This window comes from Sander vitreus, chromosome 24 (genome assembly GCF_031162955.1).
Source record: "Sander vitreus isolate 19-12246 chromosome 24, sanVit1, whole genome shotgun sequence".
Classification (NCBI taxonomy): domain Eukaryota; kingdom Metazoa; phylum Chordata; class Actinopteri; order Perciformes; family Percidae; genus Sander; species Sander vitreus.
This window is the reverse complement of record NC_135878.1, coordinates 7,393,223-7,415,379: the sequence shown is the minus strand read 5'-3', so window position 1 is coordinate 7,415,379 and position 22,157 is coordinate 7,393,223. Positions and strand designations below refer to the sequence as shown.

At 43.5% G+C, this 22,157-nt stretch overlaps 1 protein-coding gene across 2 annotated transcripts in view; it reads right to left on the bottom strand.

Moving 5' to 3' along the window:
- pard3ba (par-3 family cell polarity regulator beta a) overlaps positions 1-22,157 on the bottom strand; it is a 143,734-nt gene that overhangs the window by 15,288 nt on the left and 106,289 nt on the right. For both annotated transcript variants that reach the window (XM_078243477.1, XM_078243478.1), the window contains exons 21-22: positions 21,152-21,415; positions 13,151-13,262 (exon numbers count right to left, since the gene is read on the bottom strand). In XM_078243477.1, coding sequence (XP_078099603.1) covers positions 13,151-13,262; positions 21,152-21,415 — 376 coding nt within the window. The remainder of the gene's footprint in view (positions 1-13,150; positions 13,263-21,151; positions 21,416-22,157) is intronic.

The following is a 22,157-nucleotide window of genomic DNA, read 5'->3' as shown; positions in this document are numbered from 1 at the left end:
TCTCAGAAGGATAAACCTCTATTCTGTCGCCTCCTGCTCTAAATGGTAACTTACACACGGGTGACAAATTGCAGAAAAAATCTGGATAAATAAAAAGTGGAGAAACATAACAAATGCATTTCATTCAGGGCATGAGGGCTAATCGTTTGATTTTAAAGTAAAAAGTTAGCGCTCTCAACCACCATCATCAAAACACCCAATGAGGGAATCTCTCACCAAGAATGGTGTTCCAGAGACTTATCTAAAGTGTTTTAGCAAGGTGTTGAAACGCTGTCATCCTTTTTTTTTGGTGTGAAAAGTGGTGCGTGGATCGAAGGCTAACATGTAGATTAAAAAAAAGATGTGGCGTCAAATGTAGTTGTGCAAGTGTGGACATGGTGTAAGGTTAGGACAATACAAGGGGGGGGGGGTTAAACAAGGGGTAGACAGAGAGGAGAGAGCATACCGTTTCAATTATCTGTAATCTAGGTTCTGGGCTCGGAGTTTCCACATACAAACACAGGCTGTTTACCCAGTGGATATTTCATCGGTCAAACACACCATGCACCACTGCAGCGGAACATGCACACCAAAGCAGCCGCACATACAATAAACTGACATGTACATGTGTGTACATAAGAAAGCAATCACAGGTCTGACACATACACACAGGGAAATCTAAAGAGGTAAACAGTGATACGTTTGATCCAGGCTATCAAAGCGACACCCACATACACAGAATTTAATATCACACTATAAACTATACCTAGTCTAAATGACTCCAGGTAGGACGGGTCTATTGTTGTGTTTCGCATGAACGTATGAGTTTAAACTCATTGTGCATGTCATGCAGCAGCGGAGCATTACCAGATATCATTAGCATTTCTCTGTAATGTAGGGAGTTCTAATGTATCTGAATAGGAGCCAGGAAGTGAAAGCAGATCAGAGGAAAGGCTGCTGCTCTATCAAGTGACCTTGTGCCTGTGTGTGTGTGTGTATATATGTTAATATTATGGTAGTCGGGGAGGCCGTGTGTCTTTGTGCCGCAGGTTTAATGTGATGTCGGGAAGTGAATGCTCTATCTTTGGATGGCGGTGCGTGTGCGTTAGGTAGGGGACATTATGCAAAGAGACGCATAATGTGAGGTAAAGGGGACATTAGTCTCAGGAAGAATCTGGGACTCAGGTGGAAGATATTGTGTGTGTGTGTGTGTGTGTGTGTGTGTGTGTTGAACAAGGCATAATACATCTTCTGAGTATGAAGCGAGGGGCAGAAGGGAAGACGATGAAGAGGAGGGGAGGAAATGTGTGTTTAGATATAATGAGTAACATTATTTGTCCATTGATTGTATTAACATAATAGCCTGTAGCCATTGGTCTGATTGATTTGGTTATTACCACACACACACACACACACACACACACACACACACACCTAATTTCAGTTTCAGTCCCCCTTGCTGTAAAATAGCAATATAAAATTCATCCAGGTTAGAGTGAAAATGCTGTCAGACTTCTGAGGTCTAAAGTGACCAAAAAGTCTTTACAGCTCTGGTGGAGAGCGGTGACACACACTTTGTTATTCCTCGCACACCACGCAAGTTCATGTCCTCTTCCTGAACCTGGTGACACCATTTGCAGTGCTGTGTGTATCTACAGAATATGTATGTGGCATGTGTAAGTGGTTATCAGTGGAAAAAATAATGTCCTGAGCAGACAGTAGCTGACAGAAAGCCAGATTCTCTCTGGACTCCGTGCCAGACCACCAATACACACACACACACACACACACACACACACACACGATAGGGAATTTCTCATGAGTGTCATGTGGGAAAATGGGAAAGCTGAAAGACTTTGTTACAATCAGCAGATCTTCAGACTGCTTTTAATACTTTGTCACCAGGGAGAGAAAGTGATCTTAAACATATCAGGGACAATCTTTCTTATAAAGTGTATAATTGTGTCGAGTCATTCGCCAGCTGACAAACCGCTTGGCGCGTGTGAATGAGCAGAAAGTCACTTTTCCATTCTTCCAAATTAGAAAGGCGTGCCTTGACAGTGCCAGATGATACGCATTGCAACACACACACACACACACACACACACACACACACACACACACACACACACACACACACACACAAATCAACTCGAGCAGCACAGCTGTCGCATTCATCAGAAAGTATTGCCGGAGCTCAGGAAATGAATTTCTTGGAGCACTTTTGGCTTTGCTGTAAATTTGCAATGCTCATATATACAATAAAGCTCAAATGAGAGTCCAAGTGCTTTGACACAATGCCTGAGCAGGGCTTTCATCCCGTGACTGAGATGCTGAGATTTGCCTTTTCTCCAAACCGCTTTCCTTCACCGCCTCTTTTCAACTGGCATAATTAGCCTCCTGTACTGCCATCTATTCCTCTTCCATCCATCCATTCTTTTTCTTCTCCCTACATCCATCTTGGATGCTAATTAAGCATGTGTCTCAGTGTGGAGCCTCTGACTGGCACCCCATGCCCACCTCCTGTTGGCAACCTCACCCCATGCCCTGCATCCGACTGGCACGATCAGGCGGAACCCACCCGATATCCATCCTCCCCACCCTAAAAATCACTGTGATGAGATCCTGCTGACTCCCCCATGGGAGGAGAGGAAACAGATAAGAGAGGGAGAGAATTGAGCTGGCACAGAAGGTAAAATGGTTGTTACAAAGATTTGGCGCAGGAGTAAATAAATACAGAACAATACACATTATATATATATATATATATATATATATATATATATATATATATATATATATATATATATATATATATATCTATCTATATGACACTCACTCACATACAAGTCTGCATGTTTATATAATGTTGTAAGATGCTGTAAAAGCACTTCCAGAGTTACTAGATCTCTGAAGCAGGCTTTTAATGTCACCTCAAGTTAGTTAGTTAGGAGAGACTGCAGAAGTTGTGTTTGGAGTGAAACAGGTAGGGTTAGATCACTGTCCCATCCTTCACTGCATTCAAAGATCTTATCGTTTTTTTGTATGCTGAACAAAGGAGAAGGAAGAAGAAGTTATTAGGCCGTTTACGAAATCTTTACAACCCTAAAAAGTTACGGTGGGTGGATGTTGTTATCTCACTTAAAACATGTAGTTTGAGTCTAAGAACAGCGAAAAAGGGGGATTGTATAACAAATTTACTCCCAGAGTCTCTCTGCTTTAATTCCCTTGTCTGTTAAGTCGCCACTGGCCTGACTAAGTGTGTTTTCCCAACAGAAATTCTCAATTTGCAATGTTCTTGTGAAATGGCTTGTTGGCATAGTTACCAACTAATAACCAACCAAATCTCGAAAAAGGTCAAAGCACCTCTTTCATAGTAAGCCGTAGGTACACAAGACTATGCTGTATTAGGAAGCTGTGTGTGTGTGTGTGTGTGTGCGCGTGTATCTCAGACAGGAGGCTCAGTTGCCCCCCAGTGTACACTAAACACTCCCACACCTGGACACTGCTCACTCTGAGCTCGTTAGCAGCAGATGGTACACACACACACACACACACACACACACACACACACACACACACACACACACACACACACACACACACACACAGACACGCAGGGGGGGGGGCGGGGCAAAGGTTACACACACTCAGACTGGAATGCAGTCTATTTTGGTAATAGGCCAATCTGCTGGTAATTGTCTTCATTGTTAGTGTTTGTATAGGCTTCAACTCTTGACCTTAGAATGGCTTTTTACATTAATTATAGAGTTGGGTTCGGACTTTGACTGGATGTGTGTGTGTGTTTGCGGTTTAATCTCCCCATGCGAGGATGTAACAGGTAGAATGGAAAGACTGTTTAGTTTATAAGCTGCATTAGATAAATCAGAGTTCACCACGCTCTTGCTTACTTTCATCATTTGCTCCATGCAGACTACTTTATCTGTCCGAATAAGTTCGCTCTGGTTCAAACTTTCCTACCGTTTGCATGAACTAAATTGAACGAGTTTACACGCATCAGCACACATTCAAAAGAATGTTTTACACTCTCCCGGAAATGTACTGATGACACAGGCTCCAAGTGGGGAAAACACAGACAAAAATATGTTTTGCAACCCAAGAGACAATTTGATTTGTTTAAGTGGCTATTAGCCATAAACATTTTGTGATTGGAAGATTTACATCACTCTTCAGGATGACGTGGAATGGGCTGGTCGGTTACATGAGGCACTTGAATTGTTATTGGGTTATTCTGAGTGTAAACAGAATATTAGGTTTCATGTTAATTAAACCACCACCAAACCAAATCAATGACTTTTTAGACTTCCGGGAAATTGCCTTAGACGTTAGAAAGTGAACCTGCACGTATGTGCATTCTGTTACCACATAAAGCTCTAATCTACATGGATCTTAAACCTGTTCCATGTGTGTGTCAGTGTGTGTGTGGCCATGGCAGTGGCCATGGGGTGTTGTTTATTTACTGGAGCCGTGTCCCTGTTCCTCTCCCCCTCTGTGGGTTTGTTTACCTCCCCACTGGTCACTGAAATAACATCCAAATACCTCTGTGAGTGTGTGTGCATGTGCGTGGTTGGCTTCATTCTTCCCCCCACCAGGTTGTGATGCCCCGAAAGGTATCTCATAGGTTGTGTGAGTACGAGAGAGAGAGAGTTTGTATGGTTTCTTTTTTCTTTTTTACCAAGCTGTGATACAGCGGTAGCACATAGTTTGTGCTTGTGTGAGCCTTGGCACAGCCTTTATGCACACACAAGCTGCGAAATCACATCTTCCCACAGCTCTCCCTCCGGTTCTGTCGAGTCACGTGTCCGTGTTCTGTGACGGCACCATCGCCACAGCACAGGTTATTCAGGCTTTAGTCGCCCCTCCTTACAGGAGCAGATTTGTGGACGTGGGGGTTGACACCACCACCGGCGAGGCTTTTGACGACTGAATCCAGCTCCTCATGCCCTCCAATGGCCTTCTGCAAATGTTGTGAGGTTGATGCGTTTGACCTTCAGATACTTTGATACAACTCCTGCCAACTCCAGACCCTCCAGAGTGATCTCCGTTGGTTTTAAAGGGTCTGTCAGGGTTTGTCTGTGTGAAGCCCTTTAGATGGAGAAGAAGTATCCAGATTTGTCTCAAACAGGCTTTCCTTCTCTGGATGGTGAAGCGGCCCATTTGATGTCCCAGCCTTTCAGCGTAATGGTTTACAAGGTTCCGCTGGCTCTAATGCTGTGTTTCCACTGCATGGTACGGCTCTGCTCAACTGGACTCACTTCTTTTGGTACCGGTAGTTTTTCTTTCCGTTTTCCACTGCGGATAGTAACCCCTCAGTGTGGGCGGGATTCTCAGCTGATGGCCATAAAGATGCCATGGGAAACTGCTGTGACATCATCTTCATCGTGAGACTCGCTGAATCCTTTTCCCTTTCATCAGCAACCAAACAGAGGAATGTCTGCACTTGGGCATTGTGCAGTGTAATGTACAGCGTAGTGTACGGCGTAGTTTTGCAGGTTGCCATTTTATAAAATCTGGCTCGAGTGAATAAAAGAACTGCGGTCGCTATTGATGGTAGCTTGGCTTCAAAAACTTCTTTCCAAAACATTCGTGTATCAAGAAGATATGAATGTGTGGTAAAACTGATTAGGACTTGACAATATTGCTACAATGCAAAATTCTCTTTGTATAATTAGCTGAGAAAAATTATTTAGAGTATGAATTTATTTGCTTAACTTGTTTCGGTAAGATGTTAAAGTCTGACCTCAGACATAGACTGGTGACGAGCTTTGAAGTGAGAGCGGGTGCGAGTGAGGAGCAGAATGGGAGATTTTTATCAACTGGCAGACAGATCACACTCTGCAGTTTGCCCGTAGGCCCGAGACAAGCTGTGGGGATAAAGACAGACACCAAATAAGTCCCTGTAGGCCCAGATGGGGAGGAGGGAGACGAGGTAGGGAAAAAAAATTAAAAATCCTCACCCGGCTGCTGTGCAGCATTGGAATGAAGTTACTTAAAACAAAAGAGAGGAGAGAGGGCGAGGAGTGTGTTGAGCCTCGGGGATGAGCTGGGGAGACAAGGACAGAGAGGAGGAGTCCGTGGACAGAATCGCTCATTGTGACTTTGCAAAGAGAAAAGCGAGAGAAAGGTGCGAGACGTGTGTGTGAAAACTCTTGATAGCAATGGGTGGAAAAATAATGTCGGAAGGAGATGTTCACTCTTGACATTGTCTCCCGAGAGTGTGAGCAAGAGTTCAGCTCGTGCCTGAGTTTTAAGTCTTTGTGTGTGTTTGAACGAGCAAAAGAGGCAGTGCTCCCTGTATGCGCCAATCAAACAACGAGGTGAGAGCCGACGGCAAAGAGCAGATGGCGTGAAACAATATAGGTGGTCAAAAAGTATGAAATTCCCCGCTGTCTTTACTCTCCTATCTGCAAACAATCAATACGCAAATGGTCACAAAGCATCATATTCGGATAATGTGCCGTATTAGTGCAAGAAATAATTGCAAAACATGGATTAAATTCACCTTACTGTCATATACCTTAACCTACAATTATCTTGCGAGACTAAATAGCTTGTAAAGAGGAATTACCTTTGCAGTACGACTTTCATTTTATAATGATCACCTCCACGATCTCCTGTTAGCTCTACTTCTTGTCTTATTTCTCCCCTATCATTTTCCTCCGGTTTTCCAGTAGCCGTTCACAGTAGCTTGTTCAGGGTTATTCTGGGGTGTATGATCCAAACACTAACTTGTGGTGTGGCCTGTGTAATTATACGGGCCAGAATAGCACCGAGCCCGGTCCAGTGAGTCAGGACGGGCAGCCTTTGATCGGCACAGGCTTGAACTGCTGCACAGGGCTAAAGGATCATGAGGAAACCAGGAACAGGAGACTGCATTTCTTGGAATTACTGAATTACGAGATTTTCCTCAAAAGGTTTGTGTGTGTGTGTGTGTGTGTGTGTGTGTGTGTGTGTGTGTGTGTGTGTGTGTGTGTGTGTGTGTGTGTGTGTGTGTGTGTGTGTGTGTGTGAGCGAGCTGCCAGCATGGATCTGGCTGGAGCCTCCTACACAGAAATGAACTCTGAAAACCAGCTTCAGTTTGGCCAAAGCTGAGGTTTGCAGCCCTTTGATGGTGACTGAGTGTGTGTGTGTGTGTGTGTGTGTGTGTGTGTGTGTGTGTGTGTGCGTGAGTGTGTGTACATGTTGCCTTTTTATGGTTGATTGTGGATTGCGTGCCGTTATGTGTTTGTGGTATGTTACCTCTTAAAAGTCTGTTATAAAATGTGTGTGAGCGGGGCGTTCAGTCGCCGGTGACACTCATTTATATGTAGTGTGTGTGCATGTGCACGTCTTTTCTGTGTTAATACGTGAGTGCACGACGTGTGTGTGTGTGTGTGTGTGTGTGCAAAGTCAGTCTAGAATACGCTACATTTCTAAACTGTTCTGAGTATAGAAAGTGGGCCTTAATCCAACTTTCTTGGATGCCTCAAATGCAGCTTTTCCCATGGGGATTTTGAGTGTGTGTGTGTGTGTAAGTGTGTGTGAGTGTGTGTGTGTGTGTGTGTGTGTGTGTGTGTGTGTGTGTGTGTGTGTCTGTGTGTGTGTGTAAGAGAGGAAAAAAGTGAGACAGACAGAAAGGTTGTTGAGTGATGTGTGTCAGCCAATCATCCTTCTCACTTTCCTCATTAAAACATGGCAGGTGCATCAGTAAAACCTCCAATCAACACACACAGGGCATATGCTAACCTGATTAACACTAACATTAGACCAACATTAGTGCAGCCTCCTTCGGAGAAACACCCCCGGACCAGCTGCTCTCTCTCCCTCGTTCTCTTCCATATGCACACACTAGCATCTCGGCCTCCCACACTCGCTTTCTCCAATTCATCTTCTTTTTTAAATCGACATTTTTAACAGTTTATTTGAAAAAGTTTCTAATTGATTGGACAGCACAGAGTGGAGGTGGTGGAGAAAGAGAGAGAGAGAGATGGGCGGGGGTTTGCATCAGATAGAAACAAAGAAACAAAGCTTCCTTAAAAGAGCACAGAACATGTATTTACAATATAAATATGTATGCTGCAGAATTTCAGCTGAACTTGATACTCCCAATGGGAAATGTCTTTCTCTTTTGCCCCCTTAGGTAGAGATGTAGTTGTGGAGTTGTATGTATGTTCAAGGGCATCCCATGCTTGCTTCAGTCTCAACGTCCTTTCTACCACCTGAAAACAGCTTTCTCTTCCTCCCCCGCTCCATTCCTTCAGTTGTTTATGTCGATGCCTCCATGTGTCTGTCAGTTCCTCTGTCCCATCTCTCTCCTCCTCGTGCCAATCCAGCTTCCCTTGCTAGATGTGCTATTTCTCATCCAACCCATCTTCCCCCTAAGGCGTCTCTTTAAGTCTTATTTGCTTCGACTCTGCTTTATTGCTTTGTCGTGTTCTCACTCTTTCTCATAAACACATATGTTCTCTGTTCCCCTCTCACTCTCTGTTCTTCTGACTGGCTGCCTCGCTGCCACTCCCCTTCCCCGTGTCCCATTCCCCTCATATTCTCTCCCTCGTTTACTTGCTCCCTCACTCCTCTCTCCAGTTTCTCTCCCTTGGGTCCCCCTCTTGTTTTATAAGCAGCTTTCTGCTGGGCTACAGCATTTTGTTGTGGCAGCTTTCCCAACAGTAGGCACACAGCAGGACTAGCCTGCCAGCACATCCATTACACCCCATGCTCTGTGTGAGTGTGTGTCCTCGGTGAGTGAGGCAGAGAGAGCCTGAATTGTTCACAGCAGAAGGTGTGTGGTAAGAGGAGGCACTTGTCAGGAGAAAGCAGTGGTGGCCAGTCACTGGGGCGCAGTGGGAGCCAACGTATCACACCAGAAAACAAAACTAAATATCAATATCTAACCACAAAGGGCCTGCGGACACATTTGAAGTGTTACACCACCACATTTGGAAATCTGCTGCTGATAACTTTCTGACTTTATTTTTTCAACACAGTTTTTCCAAAAGTTACCTTTTAGAACAAGTTCACAGATGAATACGTGTGCATTCATTAGGACTGTGGGCGCAGAAACCCATCGGGGGCTTTTGCCTGTGGGCATGAAGCCTCCCGCACAGATCACCACTGCCCGTGTGTGTGTGCGTGCGCGTCTGTGAGTGTGTGTAGGCCATCTATCACCGTGACAGGCTGGTGCGTGTTTACTTAATGATGTGGGGGTTTTATTTATGAAGTGATGGCCGACGTGTGGGAGGGAGAGAAAAAGTGAGAGAGGGGGAGAGATTGAGACAGCCTGAGGATGTGACATTAAAATATCATCAAGGTGATGGATGTCTACACACACAACATTAGAGAGAAGTACAAAAAACAGCTGCGCAACGGATGACAAGTCGTATCTGGACTTGTGTGAGCGTCTCTCTGTGTGTTTTATAATGACTCCGAGTGTGTTGTTCAGTGTGTGGTTTTCTGTGACTTCTGTGTTCATTAAGGTGTCACATGTGCTGCCACTGCTGTTTATGATTCACAGGGTAATGAGTTGAGATAAGATGCATGAGTGTGTGTGTGTTTCTCCTATACTGTGTGCCTGTGGGTCTTTGTTACACTGGCTAAACAAGACTCTGGTTCACTGTGGAGTCACATGTTATGCACGGTCAGCTGGAATGCACATAAAGTACATCTGCATTATAATAAACATGCCATAGACATGCAATCAGGAGTACAGTAAACAAAGAAGCATAATGTGAAGCTCCCCGGATGTTCAGCTGTGTCAGAGAGTGCAGCGTCAGTTATAGACATCATTTGTTATTATAATGACCACTAGGGGGCAAATAGGCCAACAGTGAGTGAGTGAAAGAAAGAAAGAAAGAAAGAAAGAAAGAAAGAAAGAAAGAAAGAAAAAGGTGATCTGGGCTTGGACTTGAACAACAAATTCAGGAACAGTAAGTGTGTGTTGCAAACTGAGGTGTGACGTCTAAAAGACATAGCCAGGGAGGATGTACTGAAAAGATGTTACCGTACTGGCTGCATTATGGGAAATGTAGGATCCAGCGTTAATGGAGCTTCACCAATACTAGGGACAATAAGACGGGGTATCTTGGCCTCTGCCGCATTCATTTTGACCATTCTTATTTTAATCTGTCTCACTCACAAGAGACCCTTAACTTTATGGAAACTAGTTAAAAAATGACTTTATATAGTGTGACAATGAATAATTCAACTATTGTAGTCAGTTATTAAAATATGGAGTGAAGAACTATATCAGTCCCTACAACAATGGAGTGTCTCATGTAAAAAAAAAAGAAGTTATTTCTGTCTCATCTTATAGAACAAAAGAAGTCTATACATGGCTCATGCACTCTTGTGGGTTAATTGGCCATCAAGACATTACAGAGAGCCTATCATTAGCATATAGAGAAAAATAGACAGCGAGAAGGGGACATCGTGATTGTCATAATTACAAGTGTGACCTATCCACAGACAGGGAACATGGTGGAAAGGGTCAAATTAGAGACAGATAAATAGACAGAGACACAGAGGGAGAGAGGTTAGTGGAGAGAAATGAGGAAGGGACATAAAGTCCTTTTTGAAGACCAGATTTAGCTGCACACGCACGCACACTTTAATGTGACTCGCCACACACACACACACACACACACACACACACACACACACACACACACAACTCCACCTCCAGATCATGTCCACAGACGACCGCTGAAAGAATAAACAGAGACATGAATAGATAACTAACTACCGCCTTTTGTTCCTTATCCCTTTGTTTACGTCAGCTTAGGTTAGTGTGTCACCCAGGATCCTCTAGCTCAGGATAGCAAATGGACACACAGACACACACACACACACACACACACACACACACACATTAACCACTCAGAGAGGGAGAAGGGTGCTCATGGCCTTGCGTGGAGAGCTTGGAAAAACCTTTTTAACCATTCAAGGCTACATAAATGGCTGTGCATAAAAGAGCAGCGAGGCGCTCGTAGAGGTGGAGGCTGCGGCAGCTAACAGGCTGATACCACAAGGCCGAAGCAGGCGAGTGAGTTCCGCACTCAAGTGCTTTGCATTCACGCTATTGTTACACGGAGAGAGAAAACAGGTAAATGTGTGTGGAGTAATATCCTGGGGAATCCAAAGGTGTGGACACTGTTAACTCAAATTTGTCAGCACATGAAGGAGAGCAACCATCAACATAACTCTTTTATGCCTTATTCTAGTCTCATACAGAAATGTTTATCCTCACAGTGAGGATGCTTCCGTTTTATTATGTCTACTAAGAACTTATTGGAAATAGATGCAAGGCTCTTCTAAGATTAGTATAAATGTATGTTTGTTTTTCTTGAAAATCTTGTTTGTGCAACCTAAAGAGTGATTCTGTAAGTGTAAGTCTAGGTAATGGAGGCTTACCTTCCACTGTGCCGTATGTGTGTGTCTGCGAGGCATAAATGTGTGTCCTGTGCCTGTGTTTGTTTCTGTCCATGTCATCGTTAGAGATGGAGAACTCTGGGCAACACACTAACCCGAGTTAACATCAACAAAAATCAGAACGAAAGCACAGACTGTGGTAAGAAAATCTCTGCTTATTCTTTTGGTGGTCATCTCTATACAGGGTGTGTGTGTGTGTGTGTGTGTGTGTGTGTGTGTGTGTGTGTGTGTGTGTGTGTGAGTGAGTGAGGGAGTGAGTGAGGGAGGGTGTGTGTTTGTGTGCAAACAAGCCTACTTTTCACTTTCCTTTACACTACTCAGGGCCGAGGAAATTTCTTGAAAAGCTTCAGTTTGTCATTTTTTGGGGGGATTTACAGTTGCAATACTATATTTTCATTTGTTAGATTAAAATATTACTTCACAGTCATCCTTCAGCAATCATGTTGTGTTTTTCCATTATCAGCTCTCTTTTTTCTGTAGCCAATAATACTTCCCAGGTGTTTTACTGTTTCTATTCTCGTGTGTGTGTGTGTGTGTGTGTGTGTGTGTGTGTGTGATTGTAAGAGGGGTGTTTCATTATCGGGCTCCTCAGGGGAGGAACCCACCACTGGCTTTCACCCTGGACACTGCTTTTTATTTTTTTGGGGGGTGAAAAATAAATCAGATCAGAGGTTGCTCCTCACACTAGCTGCGATTTAATTGCATCAGAGTTCCACGGCCAACTGATGGCAGAAAGTCATGCTGCACAGGGATGTGTAATGACTGACGAAGCCCTTTGGGCATCAACGAAAGCAACCGTGGCGCGTGTCTGCAAGTGCCTAATGAAGACTGCTTCGACAGAGCTTCATTGCTCAATAAACACACAGACCAAAATAAGCCAGGAAACGAGCACAGCAGGATGCAGGTTGTGTCAGGTGATTGGGTATCGGCGATGCTGTCAGTAAATCCATCCTGTATTTTCCCAGTTGCCTCTGGCCCTCTCGTTGTTCAGTTGTCATTTAATGAAAAAGAAATCTCGCTCAGAGGAAATGCCTTCACAAAGATTCAGTGATTCTGATCAAAGTGTGATTTTCTGCATCTTTGTGCTCGCATTTGAAAATGGCTGATAAATGGCCATTGATTTCCATGGTGAGTATGCTGAGTCTGGGAGTGTACGGAGGCAAATGAAATGATTCCTGAGGCAGGATCAATACAGGTTCAGGGGACATTTAGCAGCGCAGCTCGGTTAGGAGAGGCAACTACAGGGACATCTTAGCCCATTGTTGTCCTTGCCAAAATAAGAAAGAGATGGAAGAAGGAACAAGGACAATAATACCAGAGAGGAAATGTGGAGAGAGAGGAAGTAAGAGACAAGGTTGGGGTATAGCGCTAAAGGAAAGGGTGGATGGAAATGTCACCAGTCTAATAGATCTCTCCATAAACTAAATGAGGAGGAGAGCGGATGCCGCCTCGGTGGCATACAGCATCTCAAAATGTTAACAAGAGAGCTGAAAATAGCCTGAGAAAGGCACAGGGGAAAAACACTGGACTGCTCTGGAGACGCATTTAACATTTCAATCTTTTTAAACTGCTGCTCGGTATGAGTGTATGTCTTGCTGTCATTCCATGGCGTTTGGATGGATGTCTGCAGACTGTGGATGTCTCACTGCAAACTGTGGATGTCTCACTGCAAACTTATTTCCCGGTATTAAAAAAACTGTTTGCCATTGCTAGGCTACACACACCCACAGGCATGCACACTCACCCGGTGTGGGTCGTTCTCCAGGACTCTGCGTCGTGCGGCGTCCAGCTCGTCGTAGCCCGGAGCGGCTCGGGCCTGCTGGTACTCCCTACGCTGCCCCTGGAGACGCTGATCGCTGCGGAGAGACAGACAGACAGGCGTTAATAACGCCGGATAGGTGGTGTTTGGAGAGAAGCGGTTATATAGACAGGGTTCACATCAACAACAACTAATTCCATGATAAACGGTTTCATTTTCACCGCAGCTGGGAATTAAAAAGGGAAGAAAAAGCCACATTCATCCTTTCTTAAATCCACCTGTATTATTTTTTGCTTTGCAGTGACAACCCCTGAAAGCACAGGAAGACTGACGGGCAGACAGATAATATCCACAAAGCACTGCCTCTGAGAAGACATCGGTGCCTGAACTGAACTTTCTACAGCTGACAGATAAAACCAAGGTGGAAAAAAATAAAGCAAAAAAAAAGTAGAACAACCTTTGATGGATGTGCTTTTCACTTAAAAGTCACATAGACCAATGCAGCTGCTTTACTCGATGGATTTACAGACAGACAAGTCAACATCTAAATGAGCCTGCTGAACCTGACCTTGGCAAGAAAGTGAAACAATAAAAAAAAAAAAAAGGGAAAAAAATTGCCAGTGAAGAGATAAGAACTCAGGACAGAATGGGGACAAAACTTAAAGAGAAACATCATCATGCTCACTGGACCTTTATGTTAGATAAGCTACACGCACCTGAGAGTACAGAGCCAAGCACACATAAACACGCGCACACACACATAAACACACGCACGCAAAAGGACAGACATAAATGGTGTGCTCGAATGAGCACAATCCTTCAGGATGTGCTACCAGAGAACGACTGCGAGTGCTGTCGTTTATCTGTGTTTACTGGCTGCATTGGAAACAGGTATCTCATATTGACACCGATATGCTGTTCGCTTGCTATTTCGTCCTCAGGAGATACACACTGTATCAAAATATTCAAAAAAAGAAAAGTAACACAAGGATAAACAAACAAACTCTTCACCCTTCCTCTGCATCTCTAAAACTCAAATACCCTGAAAAGCAACACACAAGGAAGCCCTTTGTCCGACACACAACACCCACACAGCCTTCATCAAAACGCCCGTTGTGCCGTACATTCTAATGGTCTGACCCCCAGGCAAATATTGACCGAAATGGGGAGAGAGAGAGGGAGGGAGGGAGGGAGAGGGAGAGAGAGAGAGCGAGAGAGAGAGCAAGCGCGAGAGAGAGAGAGAGAGAGAGAGAGAGAGCGAGAGAGCGTGAGGGACACAGAGCAGATAGAGAGGTTCATTAGTGAAGTACATAGCTTACAGTACATATTTAAGTCTCTCTTGTGACCCTGCCTTTAATTAGAAAAATCTGGCTGAGGCTCTGAGTGTATCTTTGGGTGTGAAGACAACCTCAGGAATGTATAAAAGTGTGTATTTCTGTGTAGTTAATCCTTGTGCTTTAGTATGTGGAACACACTGTGCGTTTTGCCTGTGTTTATGTATCCTGATTTCATGCAGCCTTCTATGCAACCCAGAGGGGGCAGAAGGCTGAGTCGCACACACTTCCGTGGCAGTATGTTGTGTCGTTATTATTACTCTCATTGCAGGCGCTCAGGACACAAAACTCAATCCTGCTGCCATGAGGAGAGAACTTTCTAAAAGTTTCCGTGCTGCTATGAAACACTCAGCCAAGATGCTTCTTCTTTATAAAGATGGAGATCTGAGGCGGCATTCAGTCGTGCTTATTGTTGCTTCTTGAGATTGGTATAATGGTTGGTTTCAACACACAGCTAATCAATACTAATCTCTGTCCCCCCCCTCCAAAGGGCTGCGTCCTGCAGACAACCTTGCTGTTAACATATTCACACATAATCTCTTGTATTATTTGTTTATTCACTTATTACTTCCTTTTTTTATTACTCTTACTTACCCCTCTCCACACACAAACAAACAAACAAACAAACAGACCTTCAGAGAATGCCCACACAGAGACAAGTTAAGATTTACTTTCTTTTTTTCACGCCACCCCTCTTCCACCAAACCCATTAGCCAATCCCTGGGCCCGTAATTAGGGCTGCCATTTTGATTGAGCGTGCGTGTCGCTCTCCCAATGAAACAACGCTGTAATTATCTCATTATGCCGCGGCCTCCATCACTGACAACACCAAATATTATCATATTAACAGCTGAAGACAGAGACTGATTCTGGATAAAACATTAGAGAGGGGTGGGTGGGTGGGGGAGGGCTTTGACGTTTGAGTACCAGTTTGATGGGTTGACAATTCAGCAGGCTGCTTTCCAAACAGTGACAGAGGCGGGAGAGAGGGATGTGTATATGTGTCTGTATAAGCAGAAACATTTGTCCTGACCTGTGTGTGTGTGTGTGTGTGTGTGTGTGTGTGTGTGTGTGTGTGTGTGTGTGTGTAGGGAGACAGGTAGTCTCCCCTGTTGTCATCAGCAGCTAATAACTGCTGCTGATTGCCTGTCTTCAAACCTGAGGCCAGTTGCATAAACAAAACAGATCTAAGCTTTGGTGATATACAATTTTCTCAATAAAGCAGTTTGATGTGAGATCAAGAGCCAGCAGAGTCAGCTGGGCTTGCAGGTTGTAGACAACCCCCCAGGTTAGCTAAACGTACTTGGGAGAGAACACCAAGGCAGATTGTAATAAAGCAGAATTAATGTTTATGCCAGATTGTGTATGGAACCAGGGCTCTGTCCTGATTTTCTGTCTTTTTCCTTACACAAATGTTTGTATATGTGCCGTACACAGGTCTAGTAAGTTCATAAGGGCATCGGCGTCTGAGAGGTAAATAGACACACAACTAATCAAAACATTAAGTCTTATTTTGCTTTATTATCTCAACCACAGAAATAGCTCGGACGGGTTTTCCCTTCAAGTATCATATTTCATCCATATTTTAGAGTATCTGACTATGCAGGTTGATCTGAGGAGGATGGAGACTGAAGGGAGAGAGGGAGAAGATAAGACACAGGAGCATGAAATGAAAGATGCATCAGAAGACAGAATGAGAGCAAAACCAAACAGCTAGAAAAACACAGTGATGGGAAACTTGGAAAAGAGTGAAAGAAAGAGCAGGGGAACTGGAGTGACAACAAGACCGTCCGCTATATGAAAGCGTGCAGGAGAGAGTGTGTGAGAAAAGAAACTATCCCGTGGTGTTAGCCAGTGTGCGGGCCGACTAATTAGGAAGTGTGCAACGCCGCCGGCTGGTTTGGTGACTTCTTCTTGCTGCAGCCAGCTGATTTAAACACAACACACTGGGGTGAAAAAAAGCTCAGGCAGGCAGCTTTTTCTTTGCTGCGTGCATGCTGGAGGTAAGCATACATCAAAGCGCGCGGTCAATGTTTGGTTTCCTGGTGTAGCATTGGGAATAGAGTCGGACAGAAACTCAGTGGAGCTTCAAACTGGAAGTGATGGGAAAACAAAGGTTTTTAATGCTACTAGAACCACTAGTGCATACATTTCCCATACTGCAACTCACAGTATAATGCCCTCATCTTTCAAACTCAAAAACATACTTTTGCAGACAAACAACCTCAAGAGCCCCAACTGTTCTCACTGGCATCTAATCTAACAGACACAGTACTCACCATGTATCTGCGTTCTGTTAAGTGCACAGCCATAAAAATTAAACTTGATTAACTCACATCTAGCACTAGCTTCCAGCAACAGTCAGTTTCCTCCGTGTAAGTGACCATGGACAAAAGAAAAGCTGGAAGCAGCTTGAATGCAAAAAGAAAACATTTTAATTGCTAAGATAGAGCTCCAGTGAAAGACGCTTTAAAAGGGAATAGAAGACTAGAATGACTTAATGTGCCGTCTCCACTAATGATGTGTTGTGTTCGAGTGAACAACATATCCTTTCTGTTTGAGCTCTTCCTCAGGCAGGTGTTGCCTAACAACTAAATCCACAACAGAAAGCAAGAGAATGTATTTTCTGTGTGAGATACAGAAATAGTGAATTTCTGCATCCTCCTCCTTATATAATATCAGCTTTGCAGGCTGTTTGCTTCACATCTTGTCTCTCTATAGGGGAATAAAACATGTCTTCAGCGTCACACTAAAATGGCCGGGAGAAAAAGGAAGCAGGGAAGACAACCAACACTATTCAGGACATGTTACAGGAGCCGACAAATCTACATCCAAAAGACCTTGTAGCTTCTTTCGAAAAATGTTGTGACAATTAGTCAAGCCTGTCGAAAGTGATTTGAGGATGGGTCTTTGTCACAGTGTCAGGTAAACTTAGCGGCATGTAGTTCTCGTGCCACTGCTTGAACCATAGCAGAAATCTGGTAGCATGCTCTCTGATGTGTCATTTACTTGTCTTCGCTTACACGCTCACCTTCAACCTACTTTTCTTAGCACAAGGGTGCATTTTTACAACACACCTCTCTCATCCTTACATCTCTTCGCTTTGGCCTCTCTCTTTTTCTCACTCCTCTTTCATGTCAACTCCCGGTTTCTTGCTCCGGCTACAAAGATTGCCTTCTGGCTAATAAAATTTGACAAGCATAGCTAACCTTTTTTCTCCACAGGTCAGCCTCTAGCATAGCGCTAATCAAATGTGACGCCTATCACGGCACACACCTGCCATTGAAGGCCTAATGAAAATGTCCGACAGTAAATTAGGGAGACAGCGCTGGAGTCCGCTGTTGAGGGCCTTGACAGGAGAGGAGGGGAGGAGGACTAACATGTCTCAGTTGGCAAAACTATGCAAACATAGTGGATGCCAAGGCATGCACATTTACCTTCAAACACATTTGGATAAAGCTATTTTAGCATTAAGGATGTCCCGTGTGTATAATGAGCACATTCTTCACTCAGCATCATTAAAACTGTGTAATGTAAAAGATGAAAGAAACCAGATATGTTGTTCCCTTGGAAACAATAAAAATTGTGCATGCTACAACTGTCAAGGACTTCTTTGTGGGAAAATAAGGTACCCTGGAATTGGAAAGTGAAAAGTAGGCTTGTTTGCACTTCAACTTATATATATATATATATATATATATATACACACACACACACACACACACACACACACACACACAGTACACACACACACAGTGGTATAAAACGCACTGGACCACACACAGCATTGTTGCTAGGTTACACTGGGCTTCCTCGCAGACATATTACATGTGGGTGGCTGTGTGTGCGTCTATTTCTGACCATGTGTGTGTATATCTGTGTGTCTGTGGGAATAAAAAGGCGTGGTGGGTTCCAACCTCATAGAGAACTGCGTCTGTGTTTTAACAGATGTACCGACTTTGTGAATGAGCGACCAAGCCGCAGGTGGCGGAACGGGAATGGAAATAGCCGGCGATGAGGGGGCAATGTGTGAGCGTGGATGCGTAATGTGAATGGGTGTGACCATGGAATACATCTGAGGTCATCGGACATGGCCAGCTACGGTATTTAAAAATCTAAAAATACCTTTTTGTGACGGCCACAATTTCATTCAACTATTTGAGTTTCTAAAAAATAACATGTCTTTCTTTCTTCGTCTCTGGAGACTCCCTCACATACAGAGTTAACCAGCCAAAGTAAGGCTCCTCATCCATCATGCTAATGCTATCTAATATATATTGTAAGCAAAACAGGGAAGGGAGAATGAACAAGTGACACACCGAGAGTGTAAGAGACACAGCGACAGAGAGAAAGTGAGGGAGAAAGGGAGAAACCAGGCTGGTAATGAAGTACCCACCACTAGTGGATGAGAGCTAAAGTGGTCTAACAGATCTGTCAGGCTGCTAGACTGTGGCTAATTATCCCTCCTCCTCTTTTGTCTGCACCCTCTCCTCTGTCACTTCTTCCCTCTCGAATTTACTATGCCTATCTAACGCATTTTCTCTCTCTCCATTTTGGCTCTGTCTTTCTTCCCTCTTTCTCTACACTCCTTCCCCCTGCTTTCTCTTTTCTCTTCGTCCCTCCGTCTGTCACTTCTTTCCATTCCCATCTGTCTCCTTTCCATGTCCAACCCCTCTTTCTCTGTATCCTCTCTTTTTTCTGGATGAGATTGGGTGTCTGGGGCTTAGTCTTTGATTTGCAAGTCAATAGTAATTTCTGTCAGAGTTTAAGTTGAGGGAAGTTTTAATGTAGCCTGTATTATTTCATACGGGAAATGATAAATTTGCATTAGAATCCTCTCTAGATTTACTCCTTTCTCTTTCTCTCTCACGCACAAAACTGGCTGCAAGTTAAACTCGGAGGTTTCAAAAAGTTTGCCAGTAATAATACATAATATCAGAGTACTGGCAACACTGATAAGCACTGTCTTTCTGCAAGCATTAACCACTTTACACTGAACACTTTTTTTTTTTTTTTTAACTCATGTTAAAAGCTAATTTTGTCATTATATTTGCCCATAAAACCAAACCAGCACATTAACTGCAAATTCCAACTCTTAGTTTTAAGGGTGTTCACATCCGCACTAGGTTGACAGTGCAGGCTTATGCAGCAAGACAATGATGTCATACATACAGACAAGGCAACCAAGGAGGGTTTTATGGCCAAACATAATGTTCTTGACTGGGCCAAGACTGTCCAACTGAGCATGTGTGGCAGTACAGGCCTGGCAGAGCATCAGCAGTGAAGAAGTGTCTGATGTCTGTCTGTTGAAGGCTATAGAAAGTTATTAACAGCAAAGGATTTGCACTAAATATTACAAATGACTGAGTTTTGTCTGGTAAAATTAAGGGGCTAAGTCTACAGACGACTGCATTTCCTTCACTGTAATGTGATGTGGATCCTAACACCCTTAAATTAAAGCTGAGTTGGCACTTCCAACCCTCATAGTCATTCTGTTATTTCAAAATCAACGCACAACACGTTACAAATGGGTCACTGTCTTAGCCCTTTCTAACTTCACGGTGTACACACTTATATACATTATTCATCATATGGTATCCATGAGCACCTCGAGTTATTCCAGACTTATTTATTTAGCATTCGTATCTGTATCAAGAGCTGGCCACTGGTGGTTGCATCTGCCGAGGATAAACTATTTATACTCTACAAAATGTATATCCTATAGTTGGGCTGGGACTCCTGCCTGAGCCTTTAGTAAATTCTTAAAAGGAAAGAAAAACATTCATATTTCTCCATATTTCATGCTTGGCTGTAAAACTGCCTGCAAACAAACTTTTTCTACATATCACCATGCATACAGAGTAATACTTACCAGTTCTTGCTATGAATATTGTGAAGAAAGTGAATTATCAAGTTTTGTCTTTAGAGATTTTAAAGATTATTAAAGTCAAAATGAACACAAACACAACAGAAGAGTTAGATAAATCATGCATGGCGGTACTGTGTAAATGTGTGTGGGTGCGTGTTTCATGCATTTTCCAGCTTGGCAGCGCATGAATGCCCAAATGTCATGTCATGTCCAAATATTTTAGTCCTGCCGGTCAAGCCATGGTCTGTGACCACGTGTGTACACTAGGGCTGGGCGATATGGAGAAAATCAAATATCACGATATTTTTGACCAAATACCTCGATATCGATACCGCAACGATATTGTAGTGTTGACTATTGGTGCTTTCACAAAATATCTACACAATGAGATTTTTGATAAATAATCATCAGTAATGTGGCTATAATGACTAAGTAGGTAAAGGCAAATAATAGAACAGTTACAGTTGAACAGTCTGGTAAGTTCAGAAAATGACATCACTTTACTGTAATGTAGCCTTTAAAACCAGGAAAAGACAACACTTATGCCATATCACGATATTACGATATCCAAACTCTAAGACGATATCTAGTCTCATATCACGATATCGATATAATATCGATATATTGCCCAGCTCTAGTGTACACACCTACTGTACCCACACAACTTTGTGTATCTACCCAGAACTGCAGATGCGAATGCTACACATTGAAAAACAAACACTTGTGTATTACAACCGGAAGAAGTTGGGTCCTCGTGAGTATAGAAAAAAGCCCCTCCCTTACCTGTCTGCCTGGGTTTGATGCTGGTTCTGTAGAGCAGGCGGCGGTCTGGACTTGTTAACCTTGGCGTAGAGCCCATCCAGCTCCTCGGAGGAGGCCTGAAGCGGGTTTGACAGCGCTGCAGGGGAGGGCGTGCGACTGATGAACGACTGGGGCGAGGGTGGCTGTCGGAAGTGGTTGATGCGGGCGTAGTTGGGGTCGCTGTCGTCGTCTTCTACGTCGGGGGTGAAGTGGCCGGAGTGGATCTCGGCGTAACGCGGATTGTAGCTGTCGGAAGGACAGGAGGGGAGGAGGCAGTTACACATGGGGACGATACGAATACATGCGTTCTTCACTTCAGAATGAGCCTCTGTCTTTAGTCTGGAACCCATGAGTCGGGTGGTATGGGAGACAGCTGTGCTACACTGAAACTGAGCAGCTGTTTTGGAGGACCAGCATGTTGCTGCATCGGGATCGGCATTCACCGATTGTCAGGTAGGGTGTCAATCCCAACAGCGTACTACGACCAAGGCTACAATAGTTTTCAATTAGATTTAAATTTTAATTTTTGACTTTTCGATTTCATTTTAGTTAGTGTGTTTGCTAGTTTTAGTTTAGTTTCATTTTTTCAGAAAGGTTTAGTTTTAGAGTTTTTGTTAGGGCCAGGTATAATGTCTCAGAAGTATGCAGCTACATACCGTATACATACAAAATACAGGGTTGCAGAATAGCCACGATGTTTAATGTTCCATCTCATGTCAAGTCCTTTCAATTTCTGTGGTTCAACGTCACGAGAGTTGACGGAAATTCATGCTGTCTCCTTTTTTCCCAGTGGTGATACAGTTTGTATTATAGCTAAAAAACTAAAACTGAAAAGTTTTACATTCATTTTTTAAATTTTTTTTTTTTTATACTAGCAATATAGTTTTAAGTTGAATTTTTCTTCGAATGTTTCAGTTTTTATTTAGTTTCAGTTTATTAAAAATATTGTTCACTGCTTATTTTCATTTTGTTTTTGGTTTAACTATAT